The sequence below is a fragment of the Diadema antillarum genome, unplaced genomic scaffold (assembly GCF_040938485.1).
Source record: "Diadema antillarum isolate AM-2024a unplaced genomic scaffold, OU_Dant_1.0 seq00001004_RagTag, whole genome shotgun sequence".
Lineage (NCBI taxonomy): Eukaryota > Metazoa > Echinodermata > Echinoidea > Diadematoida > Diadematidae > Diadema > Diadema antillarum.
In genome coordinates this window covers 460,595-480,727 of record NW_027271842.1, presented here as the reverse complement: position 1 = coordinate 480,727, position 20,133 = coordinate 460,595, and the positions used below count along the sequence as shown (strand labels likewise).

Sequence of the window (20,133 nt, the reverse complement as noted above, 5' to 3'; positions counted from 1 at the left end):
CGTTGTGTGTTTGATATCCTATCAATATTTTTCATCACAGCATTGAGCAAAAAGGTACAAAGAGACTCAGAGGCCCGAATTCACGAAGGTGGTACAAATGAAACCATGGTTTCAACCATGGACAAAAACCATGGAGCGCCAAGTGTCGCATGGAATATTTCATTACGAAATTGGTCATTTCGTCGACAAAATGACCGTTTCGTTAATGCAATTATCATTTCGTGGACGAAAGGTTCATTTAGTTACAAAATGTTGTCATTTCGTTACAAAATAATCATTTCATCGATGAAATGACTGATTTCGTAACGAAATATTCCATGCGACACTTGGCGCTCCATGGTTTTTGTCCATGGTTTAAACCATGGTTTCATTTGTACCACCTTCGTGAATTCAGGCCAGAGAGTGGCAGGGACACTTCGGTAAAAAGAGAGAGAGAGAGACTGAGAGACAGAAAGGGAGCCCAAATCACACGAGATTCGAGGCAATCATTTGCAACTCTCCTGAAATGAATTGTGACTGTCTCTAAGGCATAGGCAACGTAAAAAAAAATATATATTCTTGGAGAGTCTGGGATCAATGTGTCCAACCTAATTAAAACATTGTGTCTGTCATAGCCTTTACATATCAATGGCACATAAATCGCTCAGGAATTAATACATGGCATATCAGCCTGCCTCACTCACACACACATACACACACACACACACACACACACATTACCATGACTATGATCTTTTACAAATAAACAAACACCATTTATTTCAAAGTTAACACGAAGTATGATGGGTAGGATTGCATAATTCTTATTATCACTTCCGATCAAATTCATACCTTATTTTTCATTCCTACCTATCTCTTTTTCTTTCTTTTTCATCCTTTTCCACCTTTTTTATTTCTTTCTTAAGTTCTATCTTTTTCCCTCTTCTTTCTTTTCTGCATATTATCTTGGTTTATAAGCAGGAACTTTGTAGTCATATCCTTAGATCATATTTCAAACTCAAGGAAAAAAAAATATACTACAGTTTTTCACACATTCCAAGTTACAATAAAATCAATATACAGTGTCCTTGCATTCTTCTAGTGTAATGTATGTTAAAATAAAAGCTGACGAAGACTGAACTGCAGATCACATTACCAGATTCACTGTATGAACGGAGTGTACGAGACAGGTAGCAGCTGCTGAGCATTCGTCAATTATTATTAATTGCAGATACAGTATTCGTGAAATAAAATATATTTGTGAGGTGATGTCATCAAAGTCGTAACCTATTTTGTACACTACTGACTGTGAATAATTTACTTCCCAAATACATGTGTTGAATATCAAAACATTATGGCTTTCTTTTTTTTATGGTCCAAATTTTACAACAAAACTTTAATAGTATACATATGATTCATGATTTGGCTCACTTACAAGGAAACTCAGTTAGACCAGTTAAACAGGAAATTTACAATGGAAACTTACATTTACCATGTATGAGGAATGAAGAATTGATCCCCCTCAATCTTCTCAGCTCTCCCCTATTTTTATTATTATCACTTTTTTTTTGATATCGCTACTCCAATTTGACTACATGATAGATAGGATTGATCTGTGCCAAGAGCTTGCAATAATTAGAGCAAAGCCCTTTCCACAAAACAACCCAACCCCCAACTCCCCAACATTCAATAACACAAACACAGAATGGGGACAGAAAAATCCAATAACGGCCGTGGTAAAAACGAGTTTTGCAGAGCAGGCAGCGAGAGGTTTCTTGGTCGCAGCTGTGCCCACTATTCCTGGCAGAAACAACAGCTCCTTGGCTGTTAACGGTTTGTGCATGCTCCAAATCCTCACACCCTTGCTATAATTGTGACCATGATGTATATATACACACCAATAACGTCACTGACACTGTAGCAGGGCTGCCAACCTCGTAAACAGTATTGTCAGGGCTGAAAAGGGGTATTTTTCATGAAAAAAGTGACATGTTTTAATAGCTAGATGTACAATTTGGGCAAAATAGTATCATCCATTACTCTGCTGTATTTTTGTAAAACAAAACTTACAAAATACTGCTACAAAGAGCAAAAGTTTGCAACTGTGCTACGGCGACAAAACTGCAAAAACCGATCGATTTGGATGAAAAAATGACTTGAATATAAAATTGAAAATAAAGAGAGAAAAGTTCGATGTTTAAACTACCTCTCCTGTCTGAATTTCAAGGTCTGAGAATATTTTGAAAAAAAAAAAAAAATTGGTTTATATGAAAAGTGATTCACTCTCAATCTCACTCAGATTTTCAATTCCACACAATGCAATTGAAGAATCACAGAGTTCCCGTTCTAATTGTTCCCAGTCATTCGCTCCGGTGAATCGGTTCTTCGTGCTGCAACAGATCGATGCGACGGAGGGCAGTCATGTGCACGTGATGATGAATGCGTAACAGCTGCAGGGGGGCAGCTCATGTTATGATAACACACCATGGAAGAACTGCCCTGCCCAGGCTACTCTACTTGCAGGTTACCACACGTCCAAAAATACACTCTCGATACATGGAAAATGAACATGTCATCTGCCGGTGAGTAATATCACAACCAGTAAAGAAGTATTTGCTGATAAGATTTTACATGCACTGGTTTCTATCCCCCCTTTTCTCATTAACAATAACAATTTTTATTGCAACTGATTGACAAATTGCCCTATATCGATGCTGATGTCGATGCAGGGCAATTTGTCAATCAGTTGCAATGAAAACATCTCGACGGCAGAATTTCATGAATTTGAACAATTTTGATACATACTTTAACCTAACACAAAGACAAATCATAAAGTTTCATATGAAATAATTATATGAATGAATGTAGACACATTGCATACTTAGTAAGGATGATAACCACTGATAGCATGCATTTCCCACGGGGGAAAAAGGGATAGCATTTGTGACATATCACTTGCGATTGCAATGTACAGTATTTGTATACTCTTTCTGCCCGCAGAAAGCTACATATAAGTAAAGCTTATTTCACATCCCATGACCAATTTCCCTTTCGTTCTCCTTGACTATTGGACTAATGATTTTTCTCAACTAAACAATCTCTTGCAGAGCAAATTAAGAGGTAATTATAGTAATCAAAATGAAAACAAAAATTGTGTACTACCAACTTAGGTCAGTTTAACTGGTAAAATATATCCCTGTCTGAAATAAAGCGCTATTGATGACTATAATCTGTGCCCTGAAAGCACCTTTGTCAATGTTGTTTGTGTTTTTTTTTTCATCAGCTTTTCATGAGATTAAAATATCTTCTGCTATCATGTGACACAGCTTTTGTTTGTTGACCGATAAAGCGGGACGATGGTTCATTTATCCTCATCCGCTGTAAACCTAAATCTTACACACTTGATTTAGTTGCTTTATTTCGTGCTAATATATGTGAAAACTAGTATCAGGAAATAGTGATCAAAATGCTATTCATATATTCCTGCTCAAGGCTACACTGTGTGAAAGAATGAAATGAAAACTGAAAGAAATACAAATGAAACACGTTTCTCGAGGTGCTCTACGGTGTCAGTTATTGCCATGAATAGAAATACATGTTTGGAGGAACAGACAGACAATACAATATATCCGACCTGTTCTTGGCTGAGACATGATATACCATATGTCCCCCCAAAAAATTACAATGGTCCCCCCCCCCCCCCCCCCCAACTATAGCTTAAAAAATAGCAAATCAATCCAAATACAATTTCAGGGTATGAAACTATAACATATTACCCACATCTTACAGAAAACCCCATCCAATTTGCTTCAGTGGTCAAAGAGAAATGAGGATTTCTGTAGAACATGTCAGGAATCCCTTTCCTCCAAGTTCTGTCCATTGTGTTCACATGTTAATATGAAGTTCCAAGAGCATGCAAGTGCTAAACTTGGAAGAATCACATCCATGACACGCTTCACAACAATCCAAATTTCTCTGTGAGTACTTGCCCGAATTGAATGGGATTTTCTGCAAATTATAGGTAAGACGTTATGCTTTTAGACTGTGAAAAAGCATTCATACAGTTTTGTCATACTGGAAGTATCAATGCAAAAAATCTGATTGTAATTTTTTTGGGACATATTGTACAGAGAACTATGAACACTCATATCACATGTGAACTCCTGTCACACCAACTAGGGTGACACAGACTGACTTGCCCACTGGTCCAGGGCAACTACAAAGTGTACATGTACAGTTGTACATTGTAAAAGCCACAGTTGGGGCAAGTGAAATGTAAGGGCATCCGCCTGTCAAAAAGGTATTGGTCCCTCACCTAAACACTCCCATTCAGGCATTGAGGAACAGTACCTGTTAACCCTTTCTGTGCATGGGACTATATATGGGCAGTGTGTACACTGCTATGTGGTTTCCTGTGCCTATTGGCACTAAAAGCGCACAAAAGGGCCAACAGATGCCCACCATCTACGGACAAGAGATCTGCATCGCAGGGGCGCAGTTAACTTGCCCCGTTACCCTTGTGTAAAATTTTCACATGAACAAAAAAAAAAAGGGAAAAAAAAAACCCAAGCAAACAAAGCAACACAGGGTGCTGCCCTCTACAGGTGACCAGGGCCCAGCTTCCTAAAAAGTTGATATGATAGCCATTCTTGCTGGAATGGCAATTGTCATGGTAATGACAAGAATCCAGCTTACTTCATAAATTGGCTATTGCTACGGGATGTTGCCATTCCAGCAAGAGTTGCTATCCTGACATCTTTTATGAAACGGGGCCCAGATCATCCTTCTGATTGGGTGCACATCCCTTGCAGGATACGTCAACAACTATTACGGGGGGGAGTTTTTCTAATATATAAACTAAGAGTTCCTTTCCAAAAGGTACCACACCCATTTTTGATGGAAAGGGGAAAAACCTGATTTTCATTTCACAAGCTTCAATGTACTTTCATGCAATGACGTAATATACTCATAATGGGACAAAGAAAATTTCTGTAAAAAAAAAAAAAATCAAACTTGATGAAAAAGTGGGTTTGCCTTTTCTTTTGGAAAGGGTCTCGTCATATATGTTAATTAAGCAAATGCAAAAATATCAGAGAAATGCTCACAGAGAGTTTGAGAGCAGAACATAAGAATAATACTTGCCCTAGCTCCTACAGAATGTACATATATTTATGATAAAATATACATTAACATATCTCAGTAACAGGGTTTTAAAAAATACCCATACATTTTATGTAACAACTAATGGAGTTCGTATTTGAGAAACTCCTTAAATGTTAATCCTTTCTTTATTTCTGGATACTAGAGTGACAGCACAAATATTGCTGTAGAATTCCTACCTACAGAGGGCAGTACATACAAATTGACTGCATTTTCTACAAATTCATACCATTAATATTATCCTGTTCAATACCTACAATTGAAGAGCTTCTGGGTTACAATTGGAAAAATACTAATCGCTCCTCCACGAATCAAGGGAACGTATCAAGATCACTTCTTCTTTAAATATTCCAAAGTATGTTGCTATGATACAGCAATGTCTGGTCTTTTTTTCACAAACCCCCTTTTTTTTTTCTTCCACAGCTATGGGAACCAGAAGGGCTGAAGTCCATGAACTTTAATAGCTCTTCTGGCTCTAAATCATCAACATGTTCTCTTTTGCACAGGCAAACCTGCCAGGTTGACTACATGCATATGATGTTTAATGTCATCGCCGAAATAAAGGTTTTTTTCGAGATGTAATAGAAGAAGAATATTGTCTTTCTGTTTTTTCTCCGAATAACATATTTACGTAGATCCCTTTTGGCCATGGCATCATAAACACAGAGACTCCAACTCTCCCGTTTTCGACGGGAGATCTCCCGCCGAAAGCCCAGTTTTGCAAAATCTCCTGTTCTCCCGTTTGAGATTTGATTTCTCCCGCCCTGGCTCTGTGTCTCCCGGTGGAAAGGATTTCTTACTTATTGCTATCGTACCTTGAAAAAATAAGCCTTAGATAGCACCAGAGGACATCTAGAACCCTAGGAACTTCGCGCTTCGCACACATCAACTTGGAGTCTCCCGTTTTCTGGGGGTTTCGGGCGGGAGAATCTCCAGATCAGAAGGTCCTTGGGGTTGGAGTCTCTGTAAACAGTGAGACACAAGCGCCACATAAATCAACTAAGCCAGTGCTGTGACAGATTGATGCCTTCTGTGGAGACTCACCGAATTCGATGCCATCGTATCGGGCCATGTTGGACGCCACCTCCACCGCACAGAGCACGGAGTAGACGGCTATGGAATGCTGGGTGTGAGGCAGCGAAATGGAGCTGACTTTGGCCCCTGCCCTCTCAAACAGGTCCGCTGCCATCGACCAGGCGGCGAGGACGTCGGGGCTCAAACCTGGGGAGTGGTACTCCTGGAAACAGAATACACAGTGATAACACGGCATTGGTGTACAACATTTAACAATTACATTGTATTTAAATACACACCGCACAAATATACACATGTCTTAGACCTTCAAAAACAAGATGAACAGACTCGATTCATGAGAAATGTCTCTACAATTTTAAACTACAAATGTCAAAATGGATGAATTAATGATTGTATAGATCACATTAACCCGTTGAAGACACAAGTTCCGAGTCATACTGCGGCAGGTGTCTGGGAAATGCCTGTTGTAGCAAAATCAACCCGTCCTCAACGGGTTAAAATCATGCTTGAGTCTTGAGTCATGATGAGGTAATCTCTGTAGCAACTGCAACACATCTAGACTGGGATGGGTTGGTGCAGTGGAAGTATGTGACGTGCAAGTAAAAAGATGCAAGTAATGCAAGTAAATGCTAGTGTAAAAAAAAAAAATGTTCTTGAAAGCCAGCATCCTGTCACCAGTGGGAGGCTTCATCCTTCTAATAGCTGGAAGGGTAGCCTCCTGGAAAGCAGCAAGGGTTTGTGCTGTTACTACTTGAGGTGGTAGACAGTTCCATATACGGTTGGCTTGAGGATAAAAGGAAAACTTGTAGGGGTCTATGGTGGCTTCAGGTAATGTAAGCTTGGGGCTGAGGTCGTTTCTGCTGATGTATCATGAAGATGGTGAACTTACAAAAGCTGGGAAGGAGATATTTACAAGTTGTTGCCGTATTTTGCTATTGAAGGACACATTGTACGTAGGGAGAGAGTGTGAAATGCCATTCTACGGGGAAAAATTACCCATCACGCAAACTGTGAAATACGTTTATGGTCAAAATCTCAAAATGCCCATGTCTGTAAATTTGACCCTCAAGTCAAAGTCCATTCTTCCCTTTAAAGCTTTTGTAAAATTTGAGGAAGCAATGGCAAAGGAAAGCTGTCCGCTTCTAAACAGATACAGCTTTTCACCTACCCACCCCTGCCCTACACAGAAACATGAATGTCTCTGGGAGAGTTTAGAATAGCACAAATCTCTACTTTCACTTTCTTTTGACAACAATGGGCTATGACACTCCCTCCAGACTGACAATGTAACTCGTCTACTTCAGACCCAAATCATCGATGTCAAAAGCTTTCTTCAACATGGCGCACAATTCACTTGTACTTTACAGCCTTTTGTTCGCAGCAAATCGATAGCCAGCGATTGCTGCTGCATTACAACCAGATATCTCTCACTTTCAGACCTCTCAAGATATATGGTGCAATGTCATATCAGATTATTGTACCCTTTATGCACTACAGACTTTGAAGAGTGTGTACAACATGGTGCTGATCAGCTCTTACAGGATACAGAGGGTTAAAATAAAATTCAACCAAACACAGACACATCCTTCAAACCGAACAGTAGAAGTTCATGTGAAATTGGACGAAAATAAGATAAAAAATAAATAAATTCATGTAATTGTCAAATTACACTGATTACGCTCAAATCTTGCAATATGTAAATCAGCATAGATCTACCTTACTAATGAAAATCAATTTGAGAATGGAGTGGTATTGTTCTTGAACACCATATTGCAGGAGTTCCTTTCATTTGCACACTCATTTGTCTTTCAATATCAAGACAACTTCAAAATCTCAACAATATAGCAAGAAATACTGGTACACCACACTTCCGTTAAATGGCCAAGTCCAAAAGTTTTCTTGAAATAATCTGCTAATATCTACATATCATTATATATCAATATCTACATATGATTAGCAGGTCGACACCAAGTGGTGTACAAACATAAACAGAGATGATATCAAACTTTTCTGTCTCATTATCATCTGGGCAGTAAAAGAGCATACATATACTGTAAAAGTGGATATTTTCGCGTGACTAATTTTTCGCGCTTGACCAGGTAAGAAGAGTTTCGCGTGTTTTTAATTTCGCGAAATTAAGACATCAGCTACTGGAACATATGGCACGCAAAAATATTTGCATGTTTTTATTTTCGTGCTACTTTCTGGTTGCGCAAAATCCACAAAATTTTCAACATCGCGAAAATTTCCCCTTTTACAGTATTATAAAGTGTTGATGCTTCCACTCTTACAGGAGAATTCTAGACCAGTTAAAAGTTAGTTTGACGAGGACAATGACAAAAAGTGTGATCAAATTGGATCAAAAGTATGGAAGTAATGAAATCTGAAAGATTTGCTAATCTTTGCACGACAATTCTTGAACAATTGATATGAATATGCAAATAGTGAATTGATGATGTCATCCCTTCACAGCATGCCGTACAAAATTTTGAAATTTCCAATTTTTCTTTCAAACGCAATTACATCCCAGTCTCATATCCTGACAGATGATTATTTTGAAGTTAGTCAACCAGGTATATCATTATGTTTTACACTTTGATAGCAGAAAAATTTAATTTTTGACATTTTTTTTTTCCACAATGAATGGAAGATTGTGAGGAGATGACATCAGCTCACTCATTGACACATTAATATGAACTGTTCAAGAACTGTTTTGCAAAAAAAGAGCAAATCTTTGAAATTTCACAACTTCCTTACTTTTGATCTGATTTTTGACCAAAATTCTCACTGATGTGCTTGTCATTAATATTTTACTTTTTCTCCCCAGACTAAAGCCCCCATTCCACTGACCACCAGAGGCTCATCTGAGGTACCCAAAATACAAAAATGTCAGCATTCTGATGAGTTCCGATGAAGTCTGATCTGACAATCTCCAGAGACTTGCACCAAGGCTCATCACCAATGCCAGAAGAGCACTAGAACCTGGACTCAAGTTAACTTGTCCAATGGTTGTTCAATCATCGGAAACTCAAGAGACTGTCATAAGACATCAGGAGGGCATTTCATGAAGGAACTTGTCGGATAAAATATCTGACAAGTCAATTATATCCGACAAGTTCAGTGAAATCAGCCAATCAGACTGAAGAATTTCTTAAAACTTGTCGAATAAAAGAGACTTGTCAGATATTTTATCCGACAAGTTCCTTCATGAAATGCCCCCGGGTGGTGGACATACCCAATATCACACAACACAAATCTAACACACATTGGATTGACTCAACACTTATCCAACACTGACTGGACTTGCAACTGGAAATGGCGTCCGACGGCGAACTAAGCTCTGAGCTTAGTTCCCTCAACGGACCACCTTGCCTCATGGGATCACGCCCGACATGGCTAACACTGATCCGATGGTCCACCAACACAAGGCAGATTCATCAGACTGCAATCCGATACATTTCGGTCGGTTGCCAGTAGCAAAAATCTCTGTTTCCAATGAGTGACCAAGAAAAAATCTCTGTAGTATGGGGGTATTACTTTTATCTGGTCTGAAATTCCCCTTAAAAAAAAAAAAAAAAAAAAATTGTTTTCTCGCATGTCATGGGCTAATATAGACTTTCATCTTTATGAGAAGGTGATCTTCAATGACATCATTTAAATTACATGAAAACTGAAACAACAGCTCATCATATTATACTGACACCAACACATACAAATTTGACAGGTAAGACTAACGTGAAAGTCTGTGAAGTGCAATTTGGAAAAGTATCTGTTTCACTTTCTGAGACATTATCTGACCCGTGGTATTACGACACACATGGGACTATTAAGCATGGGATAGAAGGTCTGTGGACTGTGAGATAAAGGATGAATGGTGTGGGATACGGTAACTTGATTGAAACTGCATGTTTTGAAATGCTATTGAGAGAGATTAAAAGTCCTTTCAAAGATAACAGACTTAGGACTTCCTTGTATTCTTAGTATTTCACACCCAAAGGTTGGTACAGGGCTGCACAAAAATCCACTTTTCTACTTGTCCGACCTGTCTGTCCGACCTGTCTGTCAGACCAGTAGGTACCCAGTTTTTCCCTTTTTTTACTGGTCCATTCCTGAAAAAAGTTTACTGGTCCGACAGTGATTTTTACTGGTCTGGACTGTCAGACCAGTGCCAGTGTGCAGTGTTGCTTTAATGACATCTCGTATGCTTCTGACAATAAAAGTCATCTTCTGTTTTATTGCACGGGTGTAAAGTAAGCAGAATGCTATGAGAGTAAATCATACCATAGTCCTTGCAACTTAAATTTTCAGAGGTAGCCATTTCTACAACATCGCCAACAAGCCAAGGAAACACTAGTAGCTTGCAAGACTATATGCACCCGCAGTTGTGCACTTTTCACAGATTCGACGTGCAGCGTTTTCCCATTATAATGAACATAGTTAAAACAATCAAGATTATATCAAACATGGCTATTATGAAATTTTGTTGAAATGAAGCAGAAATTCAAGTCTTAAAAGCATCACTACAATATATCTTCACACGCTTAATTTATTTGGCTATAGTAAAATTTTGATATACTGAAAGAAAACTGCTTGTCCTGAGGACTTCATTATAACTGGGAATTGTCTGTATTTGCACCTTTAGAATGAAGTGCGTACTCAAATTCCATGTCCTTTGGACTTCTTGCATGTTACTTCGCAATCATTTGCCATTTGTTTACGCACAAATACAATGTATGCCCCTGAGGGAAAGCATCCCCAAGAATGCTCTCCCCATATGAAAAAATAAAAAAATGTCCACTACCATGCGGTAACGTTCATTTCTGAAATCTGGCTCACCAAAATTGACTACCCCACATTGTATAAAATGATTGATTGTTTCTGTACCCTAGCTGCAAGCCCAGACTAATGCAAATGAAATTATCAAACATGGTATCAGTATTTGCATTGATTGTCATTGCAAACTTCAATGCAGAGACTCCAACCCAAAACACCTTCTGATCTGGAGATTCTCCCGCCTGAAACCCCTAGCAAACAGGAGACTCAAAGTTGATGTGTGCGAAGCGCCAAGTTCCTGGGGTTTTAGATGCTCTCTGGTGCTATCTAAGGCTTATTTTTTTCAGCATACTATAGAAATAAGTGAGAAATCCTTTCCAACGGGAGACAAAGAGCCAGGGTGGGAGGAATTAAATCTCAAGCGGGAGAACGGGAGATTTTGCAAAAATGGGTTTTCGGCAGGAGATCTCCCGTCGAAAACGGGAGAGTTGGAGTCTCTGTCAATGTATTGATCATGTACTACAAAGGGAAATGATGATAGCACGGACAGTCTGCTATGGCATGCACTAAACATTTAGAAGTCTTCATACCAAATGTGACATTACAGTTCCACTTGCACGGGTCTCCATTTGTGACATACAGAAAGGACAAAAATACTTAATGCGTAGGACTAGACCTGAATCTCCTTGCATGACTACCGTAAAACATGATATATTTGGGGCACGAAATTTTCGCGGAATGGAGCCAACGGCCTTTTTCGTGGTATGAAATTTTCGCAAATTGCCATTGGCATTCAATGCATATAGTGCAGACAAGAAATTTCGCGTGCATTTTAAGTTCGCAAATCTTGGCACTTACGAAATTCGCGAAATTAAAATGCATGCGAACATTCCCCGTTTTACAGTACCCAATTTCCTACACCCTTGAGATTGCAGAGTTAGACAACATCCCTAGTACATAACCTTAATAGCCTATAAAAAAGCAGCTTGGATGTACATGCAGCATACCTTTCCTTCAAACATTTCGAAAGCAGTGACATACCTTGTACATTACAACACTCAACAACTGAAGAGATGTGGTAAGGTATATTTGGTAGTTGTGTGAATGGGAAACTTTTTTCAAGGTGCAAATGACTGAATGTTACAAGAATCACTCGAACAACTTTACCTAAAGTCTAATCTCGGTCAAATGTTTGCCGCTCTCTTGCTCCTAATATGCTGCCATCATGCCACAAATTTGTTCCTTGGGTTACGTTCTCCTTCACAGTGTGATATCATTTAGTATGCTATATGCGTGACAACTGGCGGGGGTGGAAGCATAAATAATGTTCTCTCCAAGAGGTTTCAAATGCTATTGATGGGGGCTTTCGAGTCTTGAGAATTTATCTCGAGTCTGAACAACTTCGACAAGAGGACATTTCAAAACCCAAGGTGAGAGCATTAACATTGTATGTATATTTCCAGTGATCAAATGGAAGACAAGCAAACGAACAATTTTCATCTTTCATATCATGCATGTTTAATAGTCTAAATAAAAAAAACACTGCATTCTTTCATCTCAAAATTTTCCATAGAAGCCATTTTCAAAGTATGGTCACAAAGCTCGCAGTGTACAAAGCAGTATTTAGGCCTCCTTTAGTCTCCCTCGGTCGCATTTCTGAAAGTGTCATAAATGATTGGTTTCTCGGTGAATAGTATTTCACAGATTCTGAAAGTCCATTCCATCAATCGCGCTGACAGATACGCCCACACTCTATCACTTCAGTATCACTTGCCATAACTTCACTCGAGGACAATTCTCCCAAGGTAACATCTTTAGAAAGTTCTTGCCCATTCGAGAACAATGGAAATGATCAATGATCACTTGACTGTGTTTATACCACTGACGACCGGTATTTGACAAGTAAATGGAAATTTTTCTTTGAATAGCAGACTTGTAATGTTTTGATTGGTCTTCTACTTCATACTTACTTTCGGTATACCAATGTGGAGCCCTTTCACGTCTACTTCTTCTGGCATTTTGAATGGCGTAAACGGATTGGTGACTGTGGTGGAGTCTAGCGGGTCGTGACCTGCAATCATGCCTAGGGTATTGGGGGACAAAAAATTTTACAATCAATAATTTTTTTCACAAAGAAGCTGAAATATCTATCTTCAAATTGACTTCATTTATTATGTATTCCACACTGAGCACAGTGGACAGCTCCCACTTGGAAATATGAATGCATGATATGAGAGACAAGTCTATGATAAAGTTGATATAGGTGGTTTTGTTAGTATTATAGGCATTATTTACCATTACAGCAGATGAAACAAGGAAAAGTAGAAATTACGCGGTGCGTAACATATGTCCCCGCCGGAAGTAGCATTTTGTAACAAAATGTGCAATATAGGTAAAAAATCAAGGTCAAAGGTCAAAGAAGTCAAAGGTCAAAATTCTGTGTAGAAGTTTTGAAGCCCTCACCTAGTGCCATCACATAAAGCAAATGGAATCGAAATTGGGTTAGAAACGGCGAAGGAGTAGCATTTTGTAGCCAATGTACAATATAGGTAAAAAATCAAGGTCAAAGGTCAAAGAAGACAAAGGTCAAAATTCTGTGTAGAAGTTTTGAAGCCCTCACCTAGTGCTATCACATAAAGCAAACGGAATCGAAATCGGGTTAGAAATGGCGCAGGAGTAGCATTCTGTAGCAAAATGCACAATATAGGTCAAAAATCAAGGTCAAAGGTCAAAGAAGTCAAAGGTCAAAATTCTGTGTAGAAGTTTTGAAGCCCTCAACTAGTGCCATCACATAAAGCAAACGGAATCGAAATCGGGTTAAAAATGGCGGAGTAGCATTTCGTAGCAAAATGTACAATATAGGTCAAAAATCAAGGTCAAAGGTCAAAGAAGTCAAAGGTCAAAATTCTGTGTAGAAGTTTTGAAGCCCTCACCTAGTGCTATCACATAAAGCAAACGGAATCGAAATCGGGTTAGAAATGGCGAAGGAGTAGCATTTTGTAGCAAAATGTACAATATAGGTCAAAAAATCAAGGTCAAAGGTCAAAGAAGTCAAAGGTCAAAATTCTGTGTAGAAGCTTTGAAGCCCTCACCTAGTGCCATCACATAAAGCAAACGGAATCGAAATCGGGTTAGAAATGGCGAAGGAGTAGCATTTTGTAGCAAAATGTACAATATAGGTCAAAGGTCAAGGTCAAAGGTCACGACTGAAATTCTGTGTAGAAGTTTCAAAGCTCCCATGTAGTGCTATCATATAAAGCAAACAGAATCAAAATTGGCTCATAAATGACAGAGAAGTAGCAAATTGAAGATTTTGATCACACACGGACGCACACACGGACACACGGACGGACACACGGACGGACGGACACACGGACGGACGGACACACGGACACACACACGTACGGAGCCCGTTTCATAGTCCCCTGCTCGAACTCGTTCGGCGGGGACAACAAAAACCAAGCTTTAGTGTTTCAAAATAGTTCTAAAATGTGAGCTAGAGATAGAAACAACCGATGTAAAAAATCTTATCAGTATAATCAATGTTAAGTATTGTTAAATATACAGAATGCAAAAAATAGTCGAAATAAAAATATTTACAGTTATGTAGCTATATCTACAGTTATGGTTGTTTGAGAATAATAGTGATACAATGTATCTCTTTATTTTCAGGCTTTATTGTGAAATTCTTTGTTATGGTAGGATGTTTTGTGATGCAACTGGCTTTACACATGCATCAAATGTGATAACTCAAACATTTTTAAAATCACTGCTCCAAATAAAATCAATTTACCATAATATCATTATCATACCCCTCATCATCATCACCATCATCATCATCATCACCATCATCATCATCATCATTACCCAGAATGACTGCCACATCGTCAACATTCTTGGCCAGGATGCCTGGCACGTCCAGCGAGTTGACGAGGGATATAAGGCCGTGCCTGGAGCACAGGCCGTAGGTGGGTTTCAGGCCGACTACGCCGCAGAACGAGGCTGGTTGCCGGGTGGAGCCCCCAGTGTCGGAGCCAAGAGCCCTGGGAGAGACATGACATCATGAGCAGGAAGAAGATAGACAATATCAGTAAGAATAGCTGTGGAGTCCGTTTGTTCTTTTCCATTGAAATACTTTAGACTGCTACAGTTGTTTCACAACCGACTGATAATGCAAATTATAGAGGCTTGTAGCTCCCTGCAATAAAACACAAATAAATGCATACACAAAACAAAGTGTACATAACAATGCACAGAACGAAGACCATCATTAGGGCTTATTATTATATTTCAATGTTTTGTTAAACCATCTAAGTTTTCAATGTTTCTCTTTCTTACTTCTTAGTCACAGTCCATGATTACTGAAGAACTATCATACCTGCAAATTTTCATTTGATTATCATGGTTAATTCTATCATTCTAACGTCTTATCAAATTGTTTGATTTTTTATGTTTTTCTTCATTTTTCAGGCCATTAAATTTCATTCTCAGGCCACACCAAAAAAGAGAGGAAATTCAATAATATTTGTGTCCTCCACAGGTTACCAAAATAAAATGTTAGTGTGGAGCTTTGTATAATCGTATCATAAATATGTGCTAGTGCTGTAGTTACAATCATTTTGGGTTTACATATTCCTCGAAATTACTGACACATAGGCCCTATCGTTACTACTTTTTTTTTTCTTTTCCTTGTAATCACTGTGGTGTCTTACATCACAATGCATCTTATATGAATCCAGTGGGAAGTGAGCTTCTGAGACAAATAAATTGTAAAATAATCTGACTTGACTTTGGACTTACGCCATGCATATTCCGCTTGCCACAGCGACGGCGCTTCCTCCCGAGCTACCCCCTGTGACGAACCACTGGGAGTCTTTCAGCCCGGACTGTGTCGCCTCTGCCTTCACTTCGTCGAGATGGGCACCAGAGTCCGTCGCTGCCGATTCTGATTGGTTGAAGGGATACCGCCAGACATTTCGGGTCGGCCCAAATATACTCTCCGTTGTGCCGCTCCTGTTATCGGACAGCGATCACATTAGCTTCCAATTATTTGAAAGTTTTGTAAGTGAAATTCCACAAAAGAAAATAAAAATAGTTGTGATAATAGATGTTATGTTTCTGAATGTATTAACATTTGACTCCCACTGAGTTTACAGGTTGACTTAAATATGGAAAGCAAATTGACACAATACAAAATAGCAAAAGTTTCATTACAATTAGACCTGTATGGTATAAAGTTATGGAGTTTTAAAGTTTCATACAAGTTTTCAAAACACAATGACAACAGTAAAACTAAATGGTGTGATGTCATTCCCACACTGATATATACACACAAATCTTTACTAAATTCTCCTCTAAACAGATAATGATGTCAAAGAGAAGAAATTACTTTCTTTGCATCAAATTATACTAGAGTTCTCATGACTTTATAGGGATGACTTGTTGGGAGGAGTGGGAAATCAAGTAGATTGCTGTCAAAATAGTGACATTAAATTTTCTGCCATTTTTTCTTTGATCACACACACTACAAACTTTACAATTCTATGATGAAAGTGCTGTAAGAGCTGAAATTTTAGGGAGAAAAAGTTTTAGTGCTCTGCCGAGTAAGATGAATTTAGCATGTGTTTAATCTTGTGACCAGTCATGACAACTGAGCGAACATTTCAAAAAGTTCACTGCTGCCAAGGCATGTAACTAGTCTGCATTAGGACAGCAAATTCACTCATGCTAAAGTACAGGACAAGCAAACATGACAAAACCACAAATTACTAAAAAGCAGAACAATAAGCAAAGCATTTTAGCACTTTTATTTTGCACTGGCTTTGATTGTGAGAAATGCATGAAAATTTCTACAGCACAAAATGTTTCACTTTTACAGTGTATCTCTTTGTCTGCATCTAATGATGTGTATACTGTCTCTAGTTTGTGTGTTTGATTTTCTTCCAATTAATTCACATCAGCTTTGAACATGATGTGGTATTTACTCTGTACAGATTAGGCAGCCACCCCGGCCAGTTCATCAGCCCAAACTCACCCCATCGCAAACTCATCCAGGTTGGTCTTGCCCATCAAAAGTGCACCACTGTCTTGTAACCTCTGCACAACCGTAGCCGTGTATGGCGGAGTGTAATCTGTATCATGACAGAATGAAGACATAAACTGAAGCACCCCCTTTATTGACGCAGACATACAAAAGGAAAAATAGAGCAACAACGATTAAAAAACAAACAAACATGACACAATGCCAGAGTTGAAGACGTACATATTGCTGGACAGCTATCCAATCCATTATGCTGGTTTCTAAATAATTCTACACATATGGGACAACAACTTTTGGAGGGTCAACAATAACAATTTTAACAGTACTTACATCAAGGCAAACACTGTGAAAATGTGATACTCAGGACCACAAGAATTTTTTTGTCACGATGAAATCTTTCTAATAATGGACATCCAAAAGTTGCTACTTACAATACATGTGTCGGACTACAGTCGCATCATATCAAACCCAACTTGTTGCTTACAGGTGAAAAAGTCATATTGTAAGAGTATGTTTGTGTCGATACAAAGTACTTTTATCCCCTTGAGGACGATTTGATTTTGCTACAACACGCATAATTCCTATAGACACTTGCCCGAGTATACTCGGGACTCGTCCTCAATGGGTTAAGAACAAATGAGCAAAACAGGTGTTTTTTGAACTCCCTATATTTTTTGCTACATATCTTAATTGCATAGCAAAGAACAAAGCAAATGAGCAAAATGACATACATTGTGTTCACCTGTAAATATATTCTCCACTACAAAAAAGAAAAAAAAAAATCTTGGAACAAACTTCTGAAAAAAGCTTACTATATTGGGTAAGTTGGGTCAAATATACGCCATGTAAAAATGTCCGGACATTTTTACATGGTGTATGTAAGATTCCACAATTACTCACTGTGTAGGGTGTGTGAACCACATGTTGTCTTGATACCCTTTGTGCTAAAATTATCTTTGGCAGCTATGGGGATCCCAGCGAGTGGACCTACGGGTAAACCTGTAAAGAAAGGTTATGCCAGAATATATGAATGAAAAATACAAGGAACCGATATTAACTAGACAGAGAGAAGAGAAGAGAGATATCAGAAGCACCAAAACTGAAAACATAATGCAACATGCTGCTACCAACCTTATGTGAGAGTTGGAGTGAGACACTGCAAAGGAGTGGAGTGACCAATTGGGGGGGGGGGGGGGGGGGGGGAATAGTGCAGCTTTGCTTATAGTTCAAACGGTGTAATCTGTGGTGTATATTTCAGTAATGGTATCAATGCATACATAGAGTGGGTGCACCTGTGGGGAAAATCTTGAAACTTTGGGCTTGTGCACAGTGTATGTTTGGAATATCAGGGATTTAGGATACTTGTTTTTTTTTTTTTTAGTTTTCTGAGTTCAGCATCGGTATTTGTGTATCAGAGTGAGCCAGTTAGAATTGGGTGCATTGCCCGAGCCTTGCACTGATTGCATGAGACTGAGAGTTGGCAGGCCTGTGGTATTTTGTGAAATGCTGTGTCTCATATTCTCCCTCCCCAAAGAAAAGAAAAGAAGCATACTTTCCCACAACATGAGCACGGCAAAGCTCAGAGGCGTAAACTATTACTGCAAAACAAGAAATATTCTTGGCATGAGATTTTCATGAATTGGAGCCAACGGCCTTTTTCGTGGCATGAAATTTTCCAAATTGCCTCTGGCATTCAAATAGGGTAGACAAGAACTTCGGTGTGCATTTTAATTTCGTGAATCTTGCCTCTCCTCTTGCAAAATTCACGAAATTGTTATGCACACAAAGATTGCTGGTTTTACAGAATTACATATCTACTCGATAAAATAAGCCTTTATTTTCATTGGTGGTGACGTGCCTGGAGAGACATTTGTGCAACTAGGCACAGCACAGAAGGCAAAGGCACGACAGCTGATGTGCTAATTGCCATTTCAAGCAAAATTCTGGAACTCTGTGGACAATCACCATTCTCAATCTTATGCTGGATAGTTTTGGCTTCCTCGAGGCTCTTGGAAAACGTGTCGGTGACGATGGCATTCAGATCCTTGCAGCGTTGGGCACGCTTGATGCATCGCGAGCACAGCTCTGGGGCGGAGACTCGCCCATCCTTCAATCGGGCGACAACCTGAAAACATCCAAAGCTCCAAATGCTAATAGATGAATAGATAATGAGATTTAGAACTAAAGTGGCAGAGAGGGCTTCTGCAACATAAACACGTGCATAAAGGAACAAGGTTGGTACCTTTTTGGGGCTGAATTTAAACTCATTCGTATCAGGAGATGGCATGGAACATAGATGGATAAATTTTACAACCGCGGTCCACACATGTGTAGTGGCTGGATATCTGGTAACTGCAACCAGCCCGAATGCGAAGCATTCCTGTGAGAAGGAGCGCCCCGGGGTTAGATATCTGGATGAAAAATAACTATACGAACAATACACTAAGAGAGTAGGATGATGAGTTGTAAACATGCGTGTGCCAGTGGAATTTACTGCGGTCTCTCGTTTGTTACTATTAAATACTAAGTTTACAGGTAATTATAACCATACGTCTTTAAGTTATTCAAACTGTGTGCACCTTTTTTGAGAAGTAGAAAGATAGTCTAGAGTCGTGGAGAGGTTGAGAGAATTCGAAGTAACCAGTAGATCTTTAAATAGAACCGGGTCATTTAGACAGAAAGATCCAAAGGCACAGTGTCAGTGCAGTGGCACAGTCTATACAGAGCGGTCGGAGGAGTCTTTTATTTTTTTGACGTTATCGCTCTCCTCCAAGCCAGACGCAGTCTCCGCGAAACAAATCCCAGACGACCAGATACAGTCCGACCTTTCGGTCAATACTAGAATTTACTAGTAATTTAGTAGCAGAATGGAGATCTTGGGCATTTGGCCATTCGTAATCTCACTTAAAAATTTAGGTCGACCTACACCTTTTTCAGTAGATGGGACTGTGAGGTTAAACGTCGCGATTTTTACTTTATTTACCTTACCGTCTATCTAATCATGAAACAACGTATAAACAGAATAAAAAAGACACGGCATTCCTTGGTATAAATGTACTTATCCCACATCATTTTTTTTCTCTTTTTACCCGTGTTCTTTACATAAAGTTTACATTACCTCACGGATAGTCAGGCCAAACATTTCC

At 39.1% G+C, this 20,133-nt stretch overlaps 1 protein-coding gene across 1 annotated transcript in view; it reads right to left on the bottom strand.

Annotated features, from left to right (window-relative positions):
- Positions 1-20,129, bottom strand: part of LOC139742545 (glutamyl-tRNA(Gln) amidotransferase subunit A, mitochondrial-like) — a 75,686-nt gene extending 55,557 nt beyond the window's left edge. Inside the window, exons 1-8 of the mRNA XM_071653078.1 lie at positions 20,106-20,129; positions 18,953-19,112; positions 17,888-17,986; positions 16,982-17,078; positions 15,748-15,960; positions 14,815-14,990; positions 12,918-13,030; positions 6,184-6,376 (exon numbers count right to left, since the gene is read on the bottom strand). Of these exons, the coding sequence (XP_071509179.1) occupies positions 6,184-6,376; positions 12,918-13,030; positions 14,815-14,990; positions 15,748-15,960; positions 16,982-17,078; positions 17,888-17,986; positions 18,953-19,112; positions 20,106-20,129 (1,075 nt within the window). The remainder of the gene's footprint in view (positions 1-6,183; positions 6,377-12,917; positions 13,031-14,814; positions 14,991-15,747; positions 15,961-16,981; positions 17,079-17,887; positions 17,987-18,952; positions 19,113-20,105) is intronic.
- Between the last annotated feature and the right edge of the window lie 4 nt (positions 20,130-20,133).